The sequence below is a fragment of the Anser anser genome (assembly GCF_964211835.1).
Source record: "Anser anser genome assembly, chromosome: 2".
Classification (NCBI taxonomy): domain Eukaryota; kingdom Metazoa; phylum Chordata; class Aves; order Anseriformes; family Anatidae; genus Anser; species Anser anser.
The window spans coordinates 140,492,345-140,513,414 of record NC_139721.1 but is presented as its reverse complement, the minus strand read 5'-3'; the positions used below and the strand labels follow the sequence as shown (position 1 = coordinate 140,513,414).

General features: G+C 44.8%; 1 protein-coding gene across 6 annotated transcripts in view; it reads left to right on the top strand.

Moving 5' to 3' along the window:
- Positions 1-228: 228 nt before the first annotated feature.
- FAM171A1 (family with sequence similarity 171 member A1) overlaps positions 229-21,070 on the top strand; it is an 89,176-nt gene continuing 68,334 nt past the window's right edge. Inside the window, exons 1-3 of one of the 6 annotated variants that reach the window (XM_083826045.1) lie at positions 405-521; positions 11,176-11,287; positions 12,278-12,360. In XM_083826045.1, coding sequence (XP_083682171.1) covers positions 12,279-12,360 — 82 coding nt within the window. In that variant the 5' untranslated portion in view covers positions 405-521; positions 11,176-11,287; position 12,278. Of the gene's footprint in view, positions 522-2,642; positions 2,794-11,175; positions 11,288-12,277; positions 12,361-21,070 lie in introns of all 6 variants that reach the window. The other 5 variants (XM_083826042.1, XM_083826044.1, XM_083826043.1 and 2 more) reach the window with 5 other exon arrangements.

Sequence of the window (21,070 nt, the reverse complement as noted above, 5' to 3'; positions counted from 1 at the left end):
AAGCCCAGGGGCAGGTAAGCCCGGCGGCGCCCGGCGGGGCTCCGGGCGTGCTGCGGGCATGGCCGGGCAGCGGGGCTCGGCGGAGGGGCTGCGAGGCTCGGCGAAGGAGCACCCCCGGCGCCCGGCGACCCCCGGCCGCCCCCCTCGGCGGGGCAGGGCCGGCAGGGAGCGCTGTGCCGCCCCGCAGGCAGCCGGGGCCGCGGAGCCCTCCCCCGTCTCCTCCCCGCCCGGCCCGGGGGGGACGGGGGCAGCGGAGGCCGGGGCGCCGCGGCGGGCGGGGAAAGCAGGAGGGGCAGCGCCCGGCAACATGGAGGGAGGCGCGGAGCGGGCCGGCCCCTGATGCGGCTCTTTCTCCTCCTCCTCCTCCTCCTCCGGGCAGCGGCTCCGGCGGCGGTTCCCTCTCCCTGGCGGCGGCAGGCGGGTGGAGATGAGCAGGTCGGCGGCGCTTCTCCTCTGCCTGCTGGGCTGCAACGTGTGGAAGGCGGTGACCAAAACCTTAGGGGCGCCCGAGGCGGCTCAAGGTCGGTGCGGGGAGAAGGGCGGCGGGACCGGCCCGCTTTGTGCCGCGGCCCCCCGGGGGGCTGCATCGTGCCAACTTGGGGGGGCCGGGGAGGAATCGGGGGGAGGGGGGGGCGACGGGAGACCCCTCCCGGGGGCAGCCCCGCGGCGGAGGCGGGTGCGACCCCCGGGGCTGGGGAGCTTTTGTTAGCGGCGGGGGCTGCCGCCGGCCTCATTGTGCGGCCCCCTCGCTCCTTCCCTCCCTCCCTCCCTCCCTCCGTGCCGCCGGAGCTGTTGCATTGCGTCCATCTCCCCCGGCAGCCCTCCCGCCGCAGGGCCCGAGGCGGCGGTGAGGGGCGGCGGGGCCCTTGGGGGGGGCCGCCCGAGCCCCTCGCCTCCCTTCCGTGGGGCCGCCGGGCTGCGGGCTCGCCCCCTTCCCCCGGGGCTGGCCGGGCGGCTCGGCCCCGCAGCCCCGGGACGTTTCCGGGCCTCGGCCCGGCCTTTTGTTCGGCGCGGTGGGCTGGGGCAGCCGGGGAAGGCGACTTGATGGCCTGTCACTCGCCAGCACCTCTGGGGTGGGAGCGGGAGCCCCGGTGGGGCAAGACCCCAGCACCCCGGGGTGCCGTGGCGGTGCCCCCAGCCCCTGTGGCAATCGCCGTCCTCCTGGGCCCAGCCAGGGGTTGCTCTGCCCCACTCCTCGCAGGTACCTCCGGGCACGGTGTCGAGGTGCACCTGCCCCATGACGCACACCCCGTGTGGAAACCGGGTGGGTGGGAGATGCTGCTCCGTGCCCCGGTGGCTCCCGGCGTGGTGTGACAGGAGAGCTGCTTCTCCCTGTGCCTGGAGAAGGGCCCTGCAGCAGCAGCGTGCCTACCGGGACCACGGCTGTGTCAGAAAGCAGAAAACCTGGCTACCTGATGGTACAGAACGTGCCAGGTCCTGAGGGTGCCGGGAGAAAATGCGTCTCCAGCATCGTCAGTTGCCTCGTAGCTTGCGCTGTCAGGTGGCTACGTGCGCCATCAGGGATGGAAGAGGTCTTACTCCAGCTCAGCCCTTGTGGCTGTGGTCAGTGGCGTTGTTCCCTCTGCGGTGGGATGGAAGTACGCCGTGTGAGAGTGTGCTTGTGTCCCGTTTCCTATAAGCTTTCCTGTCCTGCCCTTCCTTAAGATCCAGTAAGCGATGCTTGCCACAAGGAGAGAAGGAATATGTTCAAAGTAATATTTTTTGACTTTTTTATAGTTGTATTTATGGTATACTAGGTAAGCTCTAGGTAGACTCTTGTTCTCATATAGAGTGTTCAAAAGGTGCTGGTATCTCGTAGCAAAACCTACCGCACTAGGCAATCTGATGTCAAAGTTAATGTCACATTCAGGCCTTCTTTTAAGGAAGCTGTTACAAAATAAGAAGTCCTGAACTATGATTCAAGTGCCATTAAACTCAGGACTATATTGAGTTTACTGATGGATGAGACGGGAAAAAAAAAGAACTGCGTTCATCCCTTGACACTTGGTATCTGAAGTTCTACTGTAATTTCTGTATCATATGAGAACTCTGTCCATATATGCGATCAGAACAGTGAGGTATCAGCAAAATTAATGCTTTTCAACTGCCCTGTTGATCTTATCTTCTACTGTAAGCTCAGTTCAGAGTATCTGGAGAGTCTTGTCTCCATAGCTGCTGCATTCCCATCAAAACTGATAGCTGATGATTTAAGTAATAGCAGCTATGTCAGTGAGTTGAGAACATTTGTATCTAGATGGAATGGTCTAATTTTATCTTCAGTGTACAGCTGAACAGCTGAGCTTTCACAGGTAGCATTATTTCCCAATTTTTTCCCAATTCAAAAATTCTTATTGTGAGCTTTGGATGTCTGCATTGGTAAATGGATATGTAGAGCTGATCTAGTACTGAAGCGTGTTCTGCTGAGCTGTAGTTATTAGTTACCAGCTATTTACTGTGAATCTCTTTAAAAAAAGCTTGTGATGCAAACTTGTTGTTTGTATACCCATCAGGTGTGAACGTTGGGGGTGGCGATGGGGAGGTGTTTTAGCACCCCGCACATTCCTTGTTTGTGTGATGAGCACAGTAAGCGCTAAATGGTTATACAGCTTAAACCAACTGTTTTTTTCCCTCCTGCCCTTTAGCACTGTGGTGATAGTTCTAGCTACAGGTGAAGAGAGAGCTCCACTGCCAAAGTTTAGGGATGCATGCAGATGACATTCTTTCCTCTGAATGGATGTACCCCCTGTGGCTGGGAAGAGACTAGACCACCAAGGGATCCGAATGAAGGTGGAGGTGAGAAAACCAGAGGATGCTATTGTGAAGTAATAGCTTCAACTGCAGTGTTTATTACTGGACAGATTACAGGAGGCTGTGGTAGAATCCTCCCTGTGGTGGGATAGGTTAGATAAGGCATAGTTAAGATTTTCCATTCCTCTGTTAATGTGAATATGTCTCGGACTGGGAGCTATTTGAACATGGGATATGTAACTGGTGTCCTGGTTCAGGAAGGGAAGATGAGCGAGTCTTTGCATCTAGCATTTCTTTCTCGCTGCTCTCAGCCTTCTGTTCAGATGATTCCAGCCTGAAATTCTGCTCAGGCAGGCTGGTTACATAATCGGTGAATATGGAAAGTACTGGTAATTAAGCTCCGCATTTAGCACCCTATTTAGAAAATTGGATGACTTTGGCAGGCTGTTACCTTATTTGGCTCATTATGCAGATACAGTGTGGCCTCCGAAGGTCACAGAGGTAACCTGTAAGTTTCAGTAAGTGGAATCATTTTTTATTTTTTTTTTAGTACAGTAGAGTCCATTCAGATGAGTTGTTCATTTTTGGCATTATTGGGACTTAGCACCCCAGCAATGAAGTTGTTAAAATTCCAGGAAAATACATCAAGGATTGATATGATGTTCTCTCTCTAATTTCTCTCAGATGCTTACAACCTGGCCAGTGTTTCAAGTGGGACTAAATTATATTTGATTATTTTTTTTTAATTTGTTTTATTATTTATTCTGAAACTTAAATTGGTTTGGATGCATGCTGAAATTAATGTATAGGAATTTGAATTAAAAAAGCAAACAAGCAAACAAAAATACCCATGACCCCTTAGGCTTGATTTTGACTGTCAGTTGGTGATTTGGCTGAGTACAGACGAAATACGCGATGAGCTCTCTTCATATGAGCAGACCCTTTTAAACTTTGGGGGCCTTGGCAAGGTGGGAGTTTAAGAGTTATGTGAGGAGGCAACAGGAACCCAGGCAGAATGCAAGTGAAATCAGTGTAATTTGAGAGAGGTTCAATTTCTTTGTTGGCTTTTAACTTTGCTTTGCAGTAGAAAGTGGTGATGATTCATTCGTAGATGTAAGGGAGGATCTCATAAAAGAACTGCTCGAGTGTTACGTTGTAGTGCAGAAGCCCAGGATGGCTTTCAGCTGATGCAGTGGATGTATGTTTTAATTTATGTCTTTGCTGGTCTTTATATGTTATTAGTTGTTCAAAACTAAGAAGTTTTGAATAATAAAATAACACATTTGAATAATAAATAACAGCCGGTTCAAGGACTTTTCTACTGGTAGACGCATATGCTCAGGCTGTCCCAACTTTGTAACCGCAGGATAAGATCAGGCTGTTGTTTTTTTTTTTTTTTCCTAGTATGATGGTGAATAAAAGTTCAGCTGTCACAACTTAGTCAGAATCCACAATATCTTCTCCCTCTGGGTGCATGGGCGATAGGGAAATTGATGCTTGAGTGCTGCTGCTTGCCTGCGTGCAACCAGCCATTACATTACTTGGTGTTGTGAAAGCTAATTTCACAACCATTTCAGCTGGGCATTTTGCGAAGGTTTCTTCTCTGGATGGTTCAGTAACCGCAGTAAAGAGACCCTTAAGTTCTTGGCTTCTTTTTAAGCCACTTACGCCAAGCTTGCAGTTCTGGCTGTGATGTTAGATAACGTTAAGATGAAGTAGAACTAGTCATCTCTTTCATCTTGCATCGCGGCACCAACTCTTCTCAATCCGCTGTAAATTACTGATGTCCTTCAAATGCAAACATTATTTCATTGAGACCACAAATGGACTCACCAGAGTAGAAACTAAACTGCTCTATAACAGTACAAAAGATGTTTTACTTTAGGAGGAGCAAATTGTTTGCTTAGTACTAGTATTGTAAAATCTTAATGAGGAGGATGTATTTGTTATTTTTATTGGTTATCAGATTAAGAAAAATGCTGGACTTTTCCATGTTTACCTTTAAACTCCTAATGCTTGCAGATGGCATGCTGAGAGCTGGGCCAAATGAACGACTGCCTTGGTGAGTGCACGGTGTAAAATTGCAGCCTTTCTGGTGAGCGTTTGTGTTCACCTTTTTGGCTTGTAACACCTTACAGTGAGTGTTTCAGCTCACCTTACGTACGGTTATGAGCACGCGTGTATGTGCTTGTCAGGGGATGGCGAGTTCCCACGCTGGCTTCCCGGTGGCCGCTTGTCTGCTTGTGCCTTGAGATGGTGTTAATCACATGTGTTCCCTAACACACAGGGAAGAACCACCTTCTCTCTTCCTCTCTTGTTGTTTTTTTTGGTTGTTTTTGTTTTTAACCTCATACCGACACCTCTGGCTGTATGAGACCTGGTTCATGAAAGTTTTAGGGTCGGCTGCTTTCTGTGCCGACTGCTGGCCGAGTGAAGGGTTTCAAATAGCAGTCCCCTCTCTACAGGAGAGGTTTCTTGTAGCAATGAAATCCAATTTCACCATATGCCTGGTGCTTTAACAGAAGCCTCGGCGTATGTGTGTGGGGATGGAGGGAGGACTGTGCTTTTAGGTTCGATGGAAAACTTGAGAAATCTTCAGTGATTTTGGTGCATTGAGGGATAGGAGTGTCACTGCCTACTGTTAGTACATACTTCAGATTAGTTCTGTACTCCTGTAAATGAGCAATGACTACCAACAGTCGTGGTGCATGAAGAAAAATGAGAGCAAAATGCATGGCAGGGAGACTTAATGCATAGTTCGGGGGTTAAGGACCATTACCACAAGCTTCTCCTAGTGAATTTGTTTCACAGGATGGTTTGGGTTGGAAGGGACCTTAAAGACCATCCAGTTCTACCCCTCTGCCCCCCCTGTCATGCAGGATAGTGTTCTCTAAGAAGTTATATTTACTCAGGCAAGAGCAAAAGAGAAGATGGAATACGTTATAATGCAAGTAACCATCAGCGGTTTCTTAAAGGCAAAACTAAACTTCATGACAAAGGAATGGGCTGTACACAGCAGCCGTTAGCAGCTCACCTGGAGGAAATTCACTGCCTGTCCACCAGCAGTTCATCTGACACCATAAAAGCAGCCTCCCCAGGGTGGCGATGCACACGGCAGCTTCTGCTGCTGCGTGGCAGTACGGCTACGTGCCGTACCTGGCAGCTTGGCGCACGGTTTGAAAGGCATTTCTTAGTGCACTGTTTGAAGTTTGGCTTCTGGGTAGGAGTATGGTTGGAAATGATGCTGCTTTCATGTATTTGAATTTTTTCCAGTACATTTGATCAATCCAGTTGTCATGTACCTCGAACCCGTGAGGTAGGGAGATAGTTATTTCTTCCAGTCAGCCAAAGGCAAATCAAATAGCCTCCAAAACATCTGCAACTTGAAGTCGAAGTGTGCATTTTCAGTACTTCTTTTTCGTGACACTGATCACCTTGTATGGCATTTTTTGTAGGATTAATTTCCCTTTGCACTGGTATGTATCAGTTCCACCTTTGGATATGAAGAAAGGCAGCTTCTGTGAGAGCTGTGGTGTTGGTGTCCTGCCTCTCCCATGGGTCCCGGGGGTTTTACTGTATACCTGTCGAGCCGCACAAGTAAGAAAGACAAGAAGCCTGTGTGAAGAGACTTGTATTTACTAAAACAAATGAGTAATACAAAAATTTTTACATTGATTTATCTGGGGGGGAAGGACATCTTAATTTCTTAGTCCATCCTGACAAGTTTTTGTGAGGGGAAGGAATCCAACCAACCTACCTGCAGCAACACTTTTTGGAACCTGCCATATATACTAAAACATTTTGTTTTAGGAAATACCAAAGAGAGTGCTTTTTTTTTTTTTCCTTTTTTTTTTTCCAGAAATTCCAGAAACATTTTCCTGTAAGCTGGTTTACATTAAGTTTCCAGCTAATGTAATATCTGGCTTGTTGTGCGGGGGTAATAAGCATTATACACGTGCTTTTTCTGAGCACCATCTTTAGTTTTATTGGAAACTGGAAAGATATATTTGTTACTACGGAGCCATAAGAATGTGAACATACTGTAATTTGTTCTTGCTTTTAATAAATGCATTGAATCTTTCACTTTAAAATATTAACACAGAATTCTATCTGACATATGGCAAGTCTGAGACCTTGAAAGCAGTATTTAAGAATATCCAGCACAAGGCTACGTTTTTCATTCCTTGTAAAATGCCAGTGGGTCAAATAATGTGAAATGTTCTGTTTCGGATATACCCATTTTGCCTTTTTGCTTGTTTGAAGAGCAATGAATTTAGAGGTGATCTGAAGGGAAAATTACTTTATGTACAGTATAATCTGTAAATTTGGCTCCCATGCTGACTGCGTGGAGGATTGGGTATATCTAAACAGAGCTGCTGTTAGTGTAAAGTATATAATGTAGAATAGAAGTGGTAAGTGGTCTGTGTGCAGGCAGGGCACAGAAAAACTCCGGAAATCCAACACTGAAGTTATCTTTTAATTGTTTCTGCTCCTAGTTTTTGCAGTTCTACGAGCTGCCACCGTGAGTGAAATCCTGTCTTTATCCCTTATCTGTACACCTTGTACACCGGGTGGTGAAGCAGAAACCTGTCACTGTGAGCAGAAACCTGTACTTGCACCGGTGGAAAACCCTCCTGTGCTGCTTGCTGGTTGTGCGGCAGATAGCGAGGCAAGTAACAGATGAGGGGAACCCCGCGTAAACCTTGCTGGGCTTGGGGTGACTCCGCAGGGGCCACCCTCAGCCTCCCCGCTCTGTGGGAAGCAGGCTTTGAGGAGCCACAGCGGCAGCAGGGGTGAGCGGGGAGGAAGCAGGGGCGTGGGGGAAGCTGAGGGAAGGAAGTAGCAGCATCCTTTTGGCATGGGGGCAACAACAGAGCTGAATCCAATGAAGTGCAAAATGCTTCCATTTTTTTCAAGAAATCCCAGCTGGAAAAGTGATGGAGAGCTGTTGTACTGAGTGGTAGATGTGGGTAATAGAATAGCGGTGTTTCACAGTAAAAGGGAGCTTAATTTAACAGTCAGTAAATGCCAAGGTAAATAAGAGGTAGAGTTATAAGGTAATCCTGCTTTGCTTAAAACAAAAAGGAAACAACAAAAAAAAAAGGCGTTTCTTCTTGGAGATGTTTCTAGAGGTGATAGCAATGCTGGGAGCACCTTGTTTCATCCTGTATTTGTGATCACCATTACTGAAAATACTGTCTTCTTCCATCCTTTAGAAGCAAGGCTGTATACTAACGTGGCAACAAGCATTTCTCAAGCAATGTTGTGAGGCTTCCTTGATTTTAAAAAAGAAAAGCAAACAAACAAAAAACTGTAAATGATGTGTTTAGACTTTTGCTGGGAGGAAATAAAAGTATTGGCAGTTTTATCTATCCCTCTTGCTCTCCACCTTACGCCTTGGGCAGTTGTGCAAAGCGAAAGGTTGAGATCCAAACATCTCATCTCTCACTCTGTACTCGGTATGTGAACGTATGACTTCCCATGCAACGGACGTGCGCTTGTCATGCGTCTCGCCTCATTCAGGTGTCTGCATCTTAGTCAGTCATCTGCAGTCCTCCCGCAGACACAAACATCTGATCTATCCAGCTAATGGAGCTGAGTGTCGTCACTGTTACCAAGAGCGAGCACGCTGAGCCAGATGGATCATGCTATAGCATCCACTGGCTGCAGGGATCTCCGCTGACTAGCCCAGCAGCCCAGGCACTCCCATTTAGACAGATGAATCCTCCCCTAGATATCATAACTGGAAGTCTCATCAGGACACTGTTGCCCTGAGCTTAAGAGCTACTGAATACGTAGCACATAACCACTGCTGGAGGAATGAATGCACACCCATGGACTACCTGGCTGGGTTATGATGCGTTTCTCAAGGCTCAAACCAGTTGTTGTCTACGGCACTATTTTACATTTCTAAACCATTTGTCTTTGTAGTGTTATGAGTCCAAGTGTTTTCCTCCCAAGGGTAAATAAACAAAAAGAAAGGTTTAGAAACAAGTAAGGAGGCTTGCGGAGTTGTTTGGGCTTGTCTCCATGTTGGTTTTTTTCCCACAGTTTTAATTAGTTTTGTGTTCCCAAGAGTTGATTTATTCTGGATTAAGCTTTATTGTTACTCTCACCTTTGTCTGTTTTCTCTCTTACTGGCATTTGTGTAGCTGTGTGATAAATCAGATGGAGGAAGTTACCCCACTGAAAACGCTTGTACACACCGCTTCAGTTTTCACCTGGATCACTTCCCAAGTCGGGTTCATGGGGAGTTACGCAGACGCTGCTGCTGGTGTAGAGGAAGGGGCTGAGAGGAGCTGGTAAATGAAAACGGGGACTTCATGGCAACAGTGCCAGTTGATGCAGGATTAAATTGATTACAGAACTACTGCGTAAATAGTAGGGGACAACTTCTAGCAAGTGAGTTGTTTTAGAAGTGACTGCTCGAAGGAGACAACTGTTGAAAATTTTTTACCACCTCTTTGCTCCAAGAAAAAGTATAAAGACTTTCTGAATAACCAATTTGCCCCCAGGAGACTGAAAAAACTGCACTAGAGCTCGGAGCAGTGAACATGGCCAGCCCTGTGTACTCACGGATGGTTTGAGATGTTTGCAGCTGCGGCCGCCTCCGTCTGCAGCAGGACAGGTTGTTGTCTCTGCATCTGCTGCTCCACTTTGTGCCTGGCGTGGTCGTTTCAGCAGAGTTTTGTCCACGGCTTAAGCCGATGTGACCCGCAGTATGTAGCGCTGATCAGTTTTCTACCAGCTGTAGAGGAACGTGGGTTAGCACCTGAGTCATCTTGGCTCTGCTCTCAGCCCCTCCCTCGCAGCCTGGGAGGAAATGATGCACTTTGGCCAACTGAAATGCGGAAGAAAGGCAGAGGGCAGTCCTGGGTGCTTAACACAGCATCCTGCTAGAGAAATTTTTATCAGCTAACTCCAAGTATGTGATTTGGCGTAATTACTGCCTGGCGTCTGATAGCGTCTGGTCACTCCTCTCACAACTGTCTGTCGGCCAGAGCAATTCCCATTTCCCTCCAGATAATTGCCTTGCTTTCCTTAGTTATTGCATTTCTGCATTGATGTCTCCTCGTTTAGGGTGTCTGCTGAGAGATAAGATGTGAAAACTTCTTATCCTACCCTTCTTCCTTCTGTTCCCGTGTTGGCCCTCTCCTATCTTGAAAGGCTTGGAGGCCTTTTGCCTCGCACCAGCAGGAAGCTCTGCCAGGGAGGGTGCGTGGCGGCTTTTCATTTCTGCTGGAGTCGGACGGGCAGTGCTAGGGACGCAAACGGGTTCGGGAGCTCTGCAGGCAGCACTGCTGGGCTGCAAGGGTGAGGCAGGCGAGGATGGGAACGCGCTGCTGGGCAGCCCGGCGACAAACTTGCCCAGGCGCCGCGTTGTGTTTGCAGGACGGGTGGCATCGGCTCGAGATGGCAGCGAGAGCTGTTCTCACTGCTTTGCTCCAAATCGTGCTCCTGGTGAGTTCTGAAACCTGCTGAGCAGCACGCTGACCTGGACAAATATTACAGGAGTTTAAAAAGCTGCTTGTGGGAATAACGTTGACAGACACTGCGAAGCACAGCAATATACTCACTCTTTTAGCTTTACTGTTAGTACCCAGAGCATTCTTGCAACTCAGCTTATTTCAGCCTGTGGTGCTGCAGTCAAGGTCCTGGCAAATAACTTAACTTTGAAACAGTCTCTGGGTTCATGATGTATGATTTACAGGAGCCAGGAACACAGATGGTTGAAATGAGAGCTGTATTTTTGTTGTTATTCAGGGTGTCTGTGTGGGGGAAGTGTTACTTTTTTTTTTTTCTCCCCCCGCTATTAAAACTTTAATATGAAGAAGCTCATTTTCTTCAAAAGTTAAGATTTTCTTTGTTCTTACCGGGATAGTTATTTTCATTCTTTAGCATACTGCTTGTTAAAACTTTTTTCGAGGGAATTATGGCGCTGGACTTAGTCGATGTAAATGTTGTTGTTAGCAGCCTATGTGAAAATTACAAAATACACTTGCTTCAAGCAGTTTGAAGCAGTAGGAGCGAGAGCTTCTAATGGGATGAATTTCAAATTTTCTTATTGCTGCAAGCTATTGGGTTGTAACTTGCAGCAGGCTTCAGAATATTAAGCTGGTAAAAGTACTTTTAAATATCGGTTGTTGAAGGAAGAGAACCTTCATGTACTAAAATTCATGCTGAAAACCATTAGCTTTTCCAGACGTTTGATTAGATAAGGACTTCCTTCTTTAGATCAGATATGAATAGCTATCTGCTCTGTGAAGCTTTACCGCAGTGAAAACTGCCTGGCACTCCTTAGCTGTGTTAAAAATCTGACTGGAGATCTTGTTTTAATTAGTAATTTTACCTGTGAGCGTGTAGTTAATCTTTCATTAACATTCTTTTTTTTTCTTTTTTTTTTTAAATCATGATTTACTGTTGCAGAAAGATAGCTGCGTAAGTCAACTAAGTTAGCAGACGTCTTCAGAGAAAGGATCAAAGCTGTGTCATGTCACACGTTAACCTTCAGCACAGAAAAATCTTTGGGCTTTCAGAGGTGAGGGGCTAGGTAACAGAGCCAAGCCATTTTTATTTTGATGCTGTTGTAGAAAGGTAATGCTTTTCCCCTTGTGCAAGAAAATGCTGTATATGTTCCCTTAATGCATAATTTAAGTGAGCAGCCCAAACTTTCAGAAATTATTCTGTGGTGAAGAAAAATAAAAAGAGAGTAATTGTAAGCTCTCAAGATCAAACTCTTATAAATAAATGATAGCCCTATAGATTCAGTCAAAGCAGTGGAGAATCTGTTTACCATGGGTGATTGCACATAAACAAAGATGCTTTCTAATATCTGGTGCATTCGAATATTAGAAGCCTTGCATCAGTTAGCCGCTCAGAATGGTCAAGTATCGTCCTCCCTTGCCGCTAGCCTGGCTGCATGGTGGGAAATCCCGAAGCTCAAATCAGGCCAAACTCCTTCTCAGGTGACGTTTCTTCAGTTCGTACATGCCTGTGCTTTACAAAATTGTGGCGATTTTAGCTTTTACACGAAGTTACATAATTAACTGGAGGAAGGGTGAATGCACAGCAGTGTTTCCTGCCCAGGATGCTAACGTGGGGCAAAAATTTCATTGCTTTTACATTCACTGTTACTTTATGCCATTCTGTCTACTGTTACTCAGATTAGCAGTTAATAAGGATGTGTTCTAAATAATCCATTGTGAAAGAGCTTTGTGGATCTGGGGGCTGACCATAAATAGTATGTGACAACATCAGGTTGCTGGCTGGTCACTGCTTGCTGTCTGGTGTGTCTTTTTGACCTTTGTTAGTCAAAATGTTGTTAAGTCAGAAGCACTTTGGACAGCCCAAAGGCTTTGAGGGAGCTACACGTGCTCACCAAAAGGAGTAGCGCTTTCTTGTTCAGCTGCATCTCAAAAGTGTTCTTATAGCATGTTGAGTGTAAAATAAAAGTTTGTATTAATAAATGGGCCTAACTTTGAAATAGAAGTAACACCTGTTGCTTCAAGAGCTTACTCTCTATCCACAGGATGGAGAAGATGCTTCTCTTGTGCAGAAGATCAGTTGAGGAGTACAGAGAAAGCACAGTGATGGAGATGGCACGTTGTCCAGGTGAGGGCTGGGAAGTAAACCCAGGCCATAGAAGAGTTGAGGGTTTAATTCCTGCTGTTTTTACTTCAGCGTTTAGGGACTGTTTAAGGAATTTACATTCAGTCATGGCAGTTACTGCAGGACCCTCATGAAATTATTTTCAGGTTTCGTCACCTTTTTCTTGCCATTCCATGCTTTTCTTTGTCACGCTTGCATGAGAGAAGCAAGGAGAAATGCCAAAGGTGGGGCGCAGGCAGGGAGCTGCCTGGCCGTGGGCGATGAAGCTGTGCTTCCCCTGCCTGGGCTGGCGTTCAGCACGTGTGGGAGGCAGACAGCAGCCACCTCGGTGACCGTTGCTGCTATCCTGATGTTCAAATTTGAGGTTGTTTTTTGTAAGTAGACACACAGTCACTTGTCCCCAGAATGGATGACAGTCTTGGTTTCTGAATCTATCTAATTAGGGTGAGAAAAAAATAGCATAAAGATGATAAGGTGGGCATATAAAACTTCCAGTGTAGGAAGCGAAATTTGAATGCGTTCCAGCTACAAGTACAAAAAACCTTCTACCTTTTCCTCTTACTCTTTCCCTTAACCCCTCCCTACTGAGTTGAGCTAAATTGTAAACCTAATTTCAGTCTACCAGAAGACAACCTACATTTCCAAAAGTAGTCATGTAAACAAATCTGTATTTCAAACATAACTTGCAAGCTTGATGTTGTTAGTAACATCAATCTCATTTCATATTCTTAAGCACCAGGGGAACAAAACACCTTGAATCCGAGGTGCTGTTGAAAAGTCAGTGATTGTTTGTAGTTACAGTAAAGAAAATATTGTAAGAAGCAATTATTTTATCTCAGAGTGAGGCAGTGCAAATAAACGTTGATTTCAGAAAAGTCTGCTGGTAACTAATTGATCTTGTACATAATGCTGTCTGTGGTCCTAGTATAATATTTGGTTTAGGTTTCTTTAGTTTAAACCCAGACTGATGGCTTCAGATACGATTTTATGAGGTAGCCGTATATTGTGTTAACAGGGCCTTTTTGCCCAAGGGGCAAATAAACTGCTGTATGCTTTATACCACGTTAAACAGAACAGGGGAGAAGAAAAGAACTTAATGATAAGTCCATCGATCCTTTTCTTTATCATGAATTATTCAGGCACTGGTGTGATTGATCGTTGTTATGTTTTACTGTTTTTTAAGCGTTGTAGAGAAGAGATGTAGTATATAAACATAATTAGGTGTTATCTTCATGCCTTAAGTTATCTTGATTTGTATTAGTTACCAGATTTCTGAGACAAAAATAGTGAATCATGATGGACAGTTTTCCTGCATGGCCCTGAAAAAGTATGGATTTTGTGTTTGCCCAAATCCTTCCATCTTCTCCTCACTTCTTCTAGAAGAGTGGGATGGATACAGTTGCAGATTGGAGACCTCGGCGTTTGTGCACACACGTGCAGACGTGCGCACATGCTTGTCGTGTAAGGCCATATGGTATGAATCAAGCCTTACCTCACGGCAGTAAAAATGTAATGCGTTTTCCACCATTTTCAGCTATGTGTTCGTGGTAGGGTATTCTGTGCTTTGAACAACTTAAGTGATTGTCTTTTGTAAATGGTCATTGTTCTACGGAATTAATGTGTTATCCAGGATACTTGGCTTAAATTTTGTCCTTGGATCGCTGTGGCTATTTTAATAACGCCAGGAGTTGTCGTCTTTCCTTTTCTGCTCCCTTGCTTTATTCAAAGCAGCTTTGGCTTGCAAACGTATGCAGATGTGTTTGTGCTCTCTTGTTCATAGCAATAGATTTGAAATAAATCCTTGCTAGCATATACAAGGCATGTGAATAATTGTGTGTATGAGTATGTGTGCTTCCACGTTTAAGCATTTTAAACAATCAGTTGAGGCCTCTAATTAAGCATTACTGGCTTCTTGTCTTCTCCTCCTGCAATTTTCATGGTATTTGCATACTGTTATCAGGTCTTACAAATTTCCAACTTTCACAGGAACAGTAGATTTTAATGTTAGACTTCTACAGTCTAATAATAGTTTCGTTTTTTTTAAGGCTTTAATCTTTATATAAGTCTGTATCACTTAGAATTTTTTCTCTCCATCTAGTAACTCAAGAGAATTCATCCTTTACTCTGCAATAGTGCCTTCATAAATAATCCCTTCTAAAAACGCAAATATGCTTACCACTAAAAAGAGACCTGACCTACTTCGTATCTTTCTATCTGTATTAAGATAAGCAGGAGTCAAGAGGTAGTTATGATACATCTGATTCAAGATGTCAGTTTGTAGGGTATTTGCCCAGAACCAAAGAATTTTGTGTATTTCTGTTTCCTGTTCCAAACTCAGCAGTGCTTTGTGCTAGATACCATGTGGTTTAGTATTGATGTGTTGTCACCAAAGAAAAAGAAATCCTGTTTCCAAGATTATATGGCCCTGATGTAAGGCAAGATGCTGCTCAATTGAAGTCACCATACCATCTAATGAGAGAATGGGAATTTTGTGGATATCTTTAATATCCATGGTGAGAGAGACAGATTTCTTCTGTTGATCTCTTTGTGCAGTTTGTAAATGCTCTGCTCCATCTCTTCTGAACATGCCTGCGATGGCTGAATCTTCCGCCACTGTCTTTTTGACTTCTGGTGCTGGCAACTGTGTAGAAATCGGACTTTGGGGAAAAAAAGTCCAGTTGGAAATTGTCCACCCTCGTGGCGATTCTGGAGACATTTTGTGCTCTGTCAGATTCACTTGAACTCATCTCTGACTGAAATACTCTCGTCCATGGGTGTTGTTCTGCTCCCAGGTTCTCAGTCCCCACCTGAAGTGACCGAGAAGCCTGGATGTTGTTGCTCAGTGGGTCCTGCGGAGAGACGTGGACGTGTGGGTGGGATAAGGACATAGATGGCCTTTCCTGGCACACGGGGATGCGCGCAGATGGGACTGCAGCTACAGCAGTGTGTTCCTATTCCTGTTCAGGGGAAGCTTGGTTGTCTTGACAGCCTGTCAGTATCTGATGGCTACTAACTGTTGTGGCTTTGGCCAGCCCTTTGTCTTCTTCTTCGACACGCTGCAGCCAAGCCCAGCAGCTCAGTGATGTGGGCTTTCTGCCAGCTCAGGATCCTAAGCTGCAGCTTCTCGCCATGGGCTGGTGTGGCAGGGCACGCAGCCGCAAGCGGGCTGTGCTGCTGCTCCTTCGTGCTCACCACAACCCCGTTGCTTTTTTTTTTTTTTTTTCCTGAGTAACTCTGCATCCGGATTGTGTGGAGCTATGCGATAATTACAAGGACAGAGCGATTCTTCCGAGGATTCTTTGAACTCATTTGGGGAAATTAAAAATAAAATCAAATAAAATCATCCCATTGGCTTCTGTTCAGAAGAATGGTGGCTGCTGTGCAGTTGTTTTTGCCGTGCTGTGTGAGCTCAGAACAAATGTCTCATTGTCCTGATCTCTGCTTGCGGGAGGCAGATGCTGGCCTTGCGCTACCTACCGCCACTCCAACTTCGTGGGTCTTACGTTGTCTGTAAATAGCTGCAGTGCATCAGGGCCCCGGCTTGTGACCAGGGTTCTCGCGGGCTGTAACCTGTCAGGTTGCTGCATTTGTTCTCCTCTTTCCATTGCGCAGGGAGCTGAGCAGGACAAGTTGTGCTTTGTGATCCTTCATGCTGCAAGCTGTGCGGTAGATAAGAGCAAGTAAGGTAAAAACACAGAAAAAGTTCGTATGAAAATGTGGGTAGTTGAAAGAGGTAAACAAAATAGCAGAGGATACTTGAAAGGTACCCATGTGAGTCTTGCGGGTTTTGGGTGCTTGTTCTAAACCAGGAAGAGATGAATTTGCCCATCCTTACTTGCCGAAGACACGTGCTCAGGAGTGCTGCAGAGGTAGTACCCTGCGGTACCGGGTAGGAGCCCGAGGGTAGTTCGCTGTCCATTCGTTCTTGCTGATCGCTTGGGTTTGATGGAAGTGCGTGCTTTTAGAGGTAGCAAAGGTAGTGTGCAAAGTTATGAAATGATGGGATAGCAATTTACCTGTCTTTAAGTGTCAGCTTCTCTTTGGCACAGGGATTCTCCGCTCCAAGGTGTGTTGAGTTGTCTAGATCCAGGGGCTTGATGTAGCACTAGGCAACATTTGTGTGATGAAATGGCATTTCTACCGAGTTTTGGAAAAGAGGCTCTAATGGGAAAAGCAGATTTTTTTTAAGAATTATAAACAAGTGTTTCTCTTTCTTACGCTAGTTTGCAAAAGATTCTGTCATAGGTATTCTCTTCAAACAGTCTCTGCTGTCTGCTGCATGCCCTGCAGTTGTTGTAATGCTGACGTTGTCTGGTGAGTTTTCTTCATGCTCTTATTTTACTGTGGCTGGATTTTAGTACCACACATTGGTCTTTACTTTCTGAGCAACTTTAACAGAAAACTGGTGTGTCTTATACTTGAATGCCTGCTCTTAAATAGCTTCTTTTTTATAAGAGCACTGAAGGTTTTATACTCATCTGTCCCTTTCACTTTAGTGTGCCGCTAGGCTCTGTCCTTGTCCCTCCTCTCTGCATATTTGCTCCCTCTAGGAAATCATACTGCTCTGCTCACCCATTTACATCACTTCAATATAGGTCATGTCCGCTTCCACACACTCTCTTAGTTTTGATTTCTCTGTCTGTTCGGCCTCAGTCAGCTCCTGGCTATACCATAATTTATTACAATTGACAGATTCAGAGGCAGAGGTCCCCTGATATATCATATCTCTGTTCTACTCACGGCAGATGATCGTGCTGTGACATTCCTCTGCTTGGGTGCTTTAAAAAAAAAAAAAAAAAAAGTTGCAGGATGGAGGAGCTGACATGCTCTGCAAATTATAAAACCCAAAGGAGTTTAAAGTAACAGCTGCCAAACAGCTTTAACTCTTTACTTTCTGTCTTTTTTTTTATATCGAGTGAAAAAGTTAATATGATAAGAAAAACTTTGGACTACATCGTGAACTGATGAGAATCAGATGCTAAGTTTTTATTGTGTGATTGTTTAAAAAGTTAACATGATAGCAAGGGTGTTAATCTAGCAAATGTCTTCTGTTCTTGTTTTAAACCCAGCATGAACAGACATGGATGTTTTTAATAAAAAGACAGATATTTAATTCCAAGAAATATACAGGTCGTATGCCAGAACAAATGCAATTTGTGATTTCTGGTTAATTTTTTTATTATTATTATTTTAGAATCATTTCCTCAGGGACCATTTGTAGTCTTTGGAGCACTTCATAACTTTCAGTAATAGTCTCAAGATTTTGTGTATTGCATAAACTTCAGATTTCCTTGCTAGTAATCTGTGTTTATTTGACTTTCTGAAAGCTGTTATAGGCACCAGCAATAGGCTGTACTTGATTTTTGGATTACTGTTGTGCTTTTCCTTCTCTTTTTTTCTCCTCCCACTTTGTTTTAATAGCGTGGACTACCTTGTCTTCTTTGCTTTCCACCTGGAGCAGGGTGATTGTTATCTGCAGAATATGGAAAGCAAATATTTGCTAGCTGATTTCTCCTTTTTGGCGTTGGTGCTTGCATGAAGAACAGAATTTGGAAGTAGGTGAAACTCCTCAGCATTACATTGTGGATCATACCACACGTCCCTTCTGCCATCGGATCTAGGAACTTGTCACTGCAGAAGTTACAGGTGGCGTGCATGATGGGACCACGGCTCGCTTTGTAGACAGGGAGAAGTAATGACACGCAGCAATGTGTCAAGCTATATGCTGGATGTAAGTACGTTTGGAGTGCAGTTTTGAATATGGATCCTAAGCCCAGTGGAAGTGTAGGAGTGTGGGACTGGAACAAACTGGATTGTTACCCTACAGCAGGTGCCATGTGAGCTCTTTTGGAATCTGATTGACCTGGTCTTAAAACTGGATTCTGCTCGATTCCACACTATGTGTATCGGAAGATGTTTCAGAGCATGTCACTGTTAGTAATACTGTACTGTCCTGTACAAATGCAGCAATACTTTTTGTCTGTAACAGCAACTAAAATAGTTAGGTCAGAGCTTGAGTGGCTTGAATTGTTTGGGTCAGTGAAACTAGCACTTGTACAAATGCCCTCACGGGGAAAAAAAAAAATCATAGTAATAATAAAACGGAAGTGCTTTATTAACCAAAGACTGGACGCACAGGGTCACTGCCAAAAAAGATACAGAAAACACTTACCAGTACAGAGCCGCAAGTGTTTGGAAAAGAAAGTGTTTAATTCCAGTTGGTAATTCAGGAGAACTTAAGTAACTGAACTGTAATGTTAAGCTAGCAGAAACCTGGTAATACCTTCTGCTTTCCTTCTCTAGTCTTATCCAAACGAATGGGGCTTGCACAAATCTTTTTTTCCTCCATGTCTCAGACAAAGTTGGCTTTCCAACTTGTACATACCTCAGTGCAATTTCTCTGGCTTGAATTTAGTTAGTATCAAGACAAGCTGAAGGGGGGGGGAAGTTAGTCTACGTCCATCAGCTTGCAGAAAGGAAGACATTCAAGTTGTGAGGGGCAAGGAAGACAATTAGACAATGATTGAGGTTGGAGGGGACCTGTGAAGGTCATCTTGTCCAATGCTCCTACTAAAGCAGGGACACCAGGACCGGGTCCAGGCTGCTTTTGAATATCTCCCGCAATGGAGACTGCACAGCCGCTCTGTGCAACTTGTGCCAGTGCTCCATTATCATCGCTATGTAGTTTGTAGTTCATTGGGAACTTCCACTGCTTCAGTTTGTGCCCACTGCCTCTTGTCCTGTCACTAGGCACCACTGAGAATAGCCTGGCCCTGTCTTCTTTATGAGGAAGAAGAATGTGAGGAAAAACTGACGTATAATAGCATAATTATGCCACATTCAAAGCAGCTTTTTCCTAGTTGAACTTAGCTGGAAGGTGCTGCTACTGATAAGACCAGAAAGGGTAGAAAGAGTTTTGTATTTGAAAAATTATCAAGCTTTTACTAATTATTCATACACTAAAAGATATCTTTCTTGGAATCATGCCTTGCTTGTTTCCTCAAGGCTATTAATTCCATACTGGGACTAAGATGTTGCCAGAAGTCTGCCAGGTTATTTTGAGTGGAGTTTTACTGCTTTGATAGCACTTGTTAAAACATGAATGGTAAAGATACAAGGTGGGCTGCTAGAAATTTTGGGTGTTTAATAGTTACTTATGATCTAAAACGTTTGATGAGCAATGTTTTAACATTGTCTATCCATAACTGGCTATGTAGAATTTAAAATACAGTAAACTGTGGTAGTACTGTGCTTCTAAATTTGTAGTGTCATGTACGTTAACATCTATACCTTACTTGATAAGCAGCTTTATAACATACCCCTTATACTGTTTCTTCCTCACAGTTAAGTTGTGATCATATTATCCTTCCAGATCTACAAAAATCAGCTTAGGATCTTACAGCATTTGCTGGTTGCTGTTACACAGTCCAGATAATTTAATTTTTTTTCCCCTTACCAAAAACCTGTAAGCATCATTGGCAAAATTAGCCAGATGGAGGCTCAGTCTACACTGATGTAGATCACAGGTGCTCAAGTAACGCACTGCAGTTCTTCAGCTGGAAGAGCAATAATACTCAGGTGAGGGATGGAGCAAGGTAGCACGGGTATGAGTATGCTAAGCTGCTATTGATCCTTGTGATTATACAGTTTCATACACCTGCACTTCTGTATCCATGACAAGTAGCTGTATCAACAGTATTTTGTCCTGTTCAAAGGGCTGCCTTACTCTTTTGGATAATATGAAGTAGATGTTGTTTGCCTGTACAGAAAAGGTTGCTGTTGCTTGCCTGAGCTCAGAGCTTCCCGAAGCCATGTGTGGCTGTGTTTATTCTCTTGAGGTCAGGTTTGTGCCACCTGGCACAGCTCCATCGCATTCAATTTTTTTTCTCTTTTCCCAGAAAGGAGGAAACAGGCGCTTCAGGCCCTGAATAATCATCTAAACATCAACGTGTGATGACTGGAGATAATAAATGAATTATTAAACTTTATTTCTTGTTTCTGTTATGTTTGTTGATACCTGGTTTTTGAACTGCAGGTGACCTTACTCGATCACACATCAATCATTTTATATGGTAGATTGTATCAGCGTCTTAGAGATGTCATTGCATGATTTTTGACTCTCAGCTTTCTGTGACCTAATGCGCCATCCCAGTACTTAAAAAAAAAATAGTTCTCTATCCTTTAACCAAAAAAAAAGGGGGTGGGGGGGAGGGCAGGGGAGCATTGGGAAAAGAAGAAAAAAGTCTTAAATTTTCCTATATGGGCTGGTTTTCTGTATCCTGCCTAGCCACAGGTTACTCCCATTTGACCTGCAGCCCCTCTTCAAGAGTTGTGGAAATGTTCTGGATAAGGGCAGGTGCTCGAGCACCTGAGCACGGTAGGAGTTATTGTCACTGCCTCCAGGCAAGAGGAGGCGATAGAGGTGGAAATTCCCTGTCTTGGGTACACATCAGGGAATTGGGCACTTCTGCAGCCCTTTGCTGGGCTCTGTCCAGCATGTCCATGTCTCTCTTGCACCTGGGGGCCCAGCACCAGACACAGTTCTCCAGATGCAGCCTCACTATTGCTGAGTAGAGCAGTTGGATCACCTTTCTGGACCTGCTGGTGACAGTTTACCTAAAGCAGCCAAGAATACTGTTGGCCTTCTTAGTGGCCAGGGCACAATTCCATCTATTTGGAGCATTTATGGCTCTAATACTGTAATTTAGTTTTC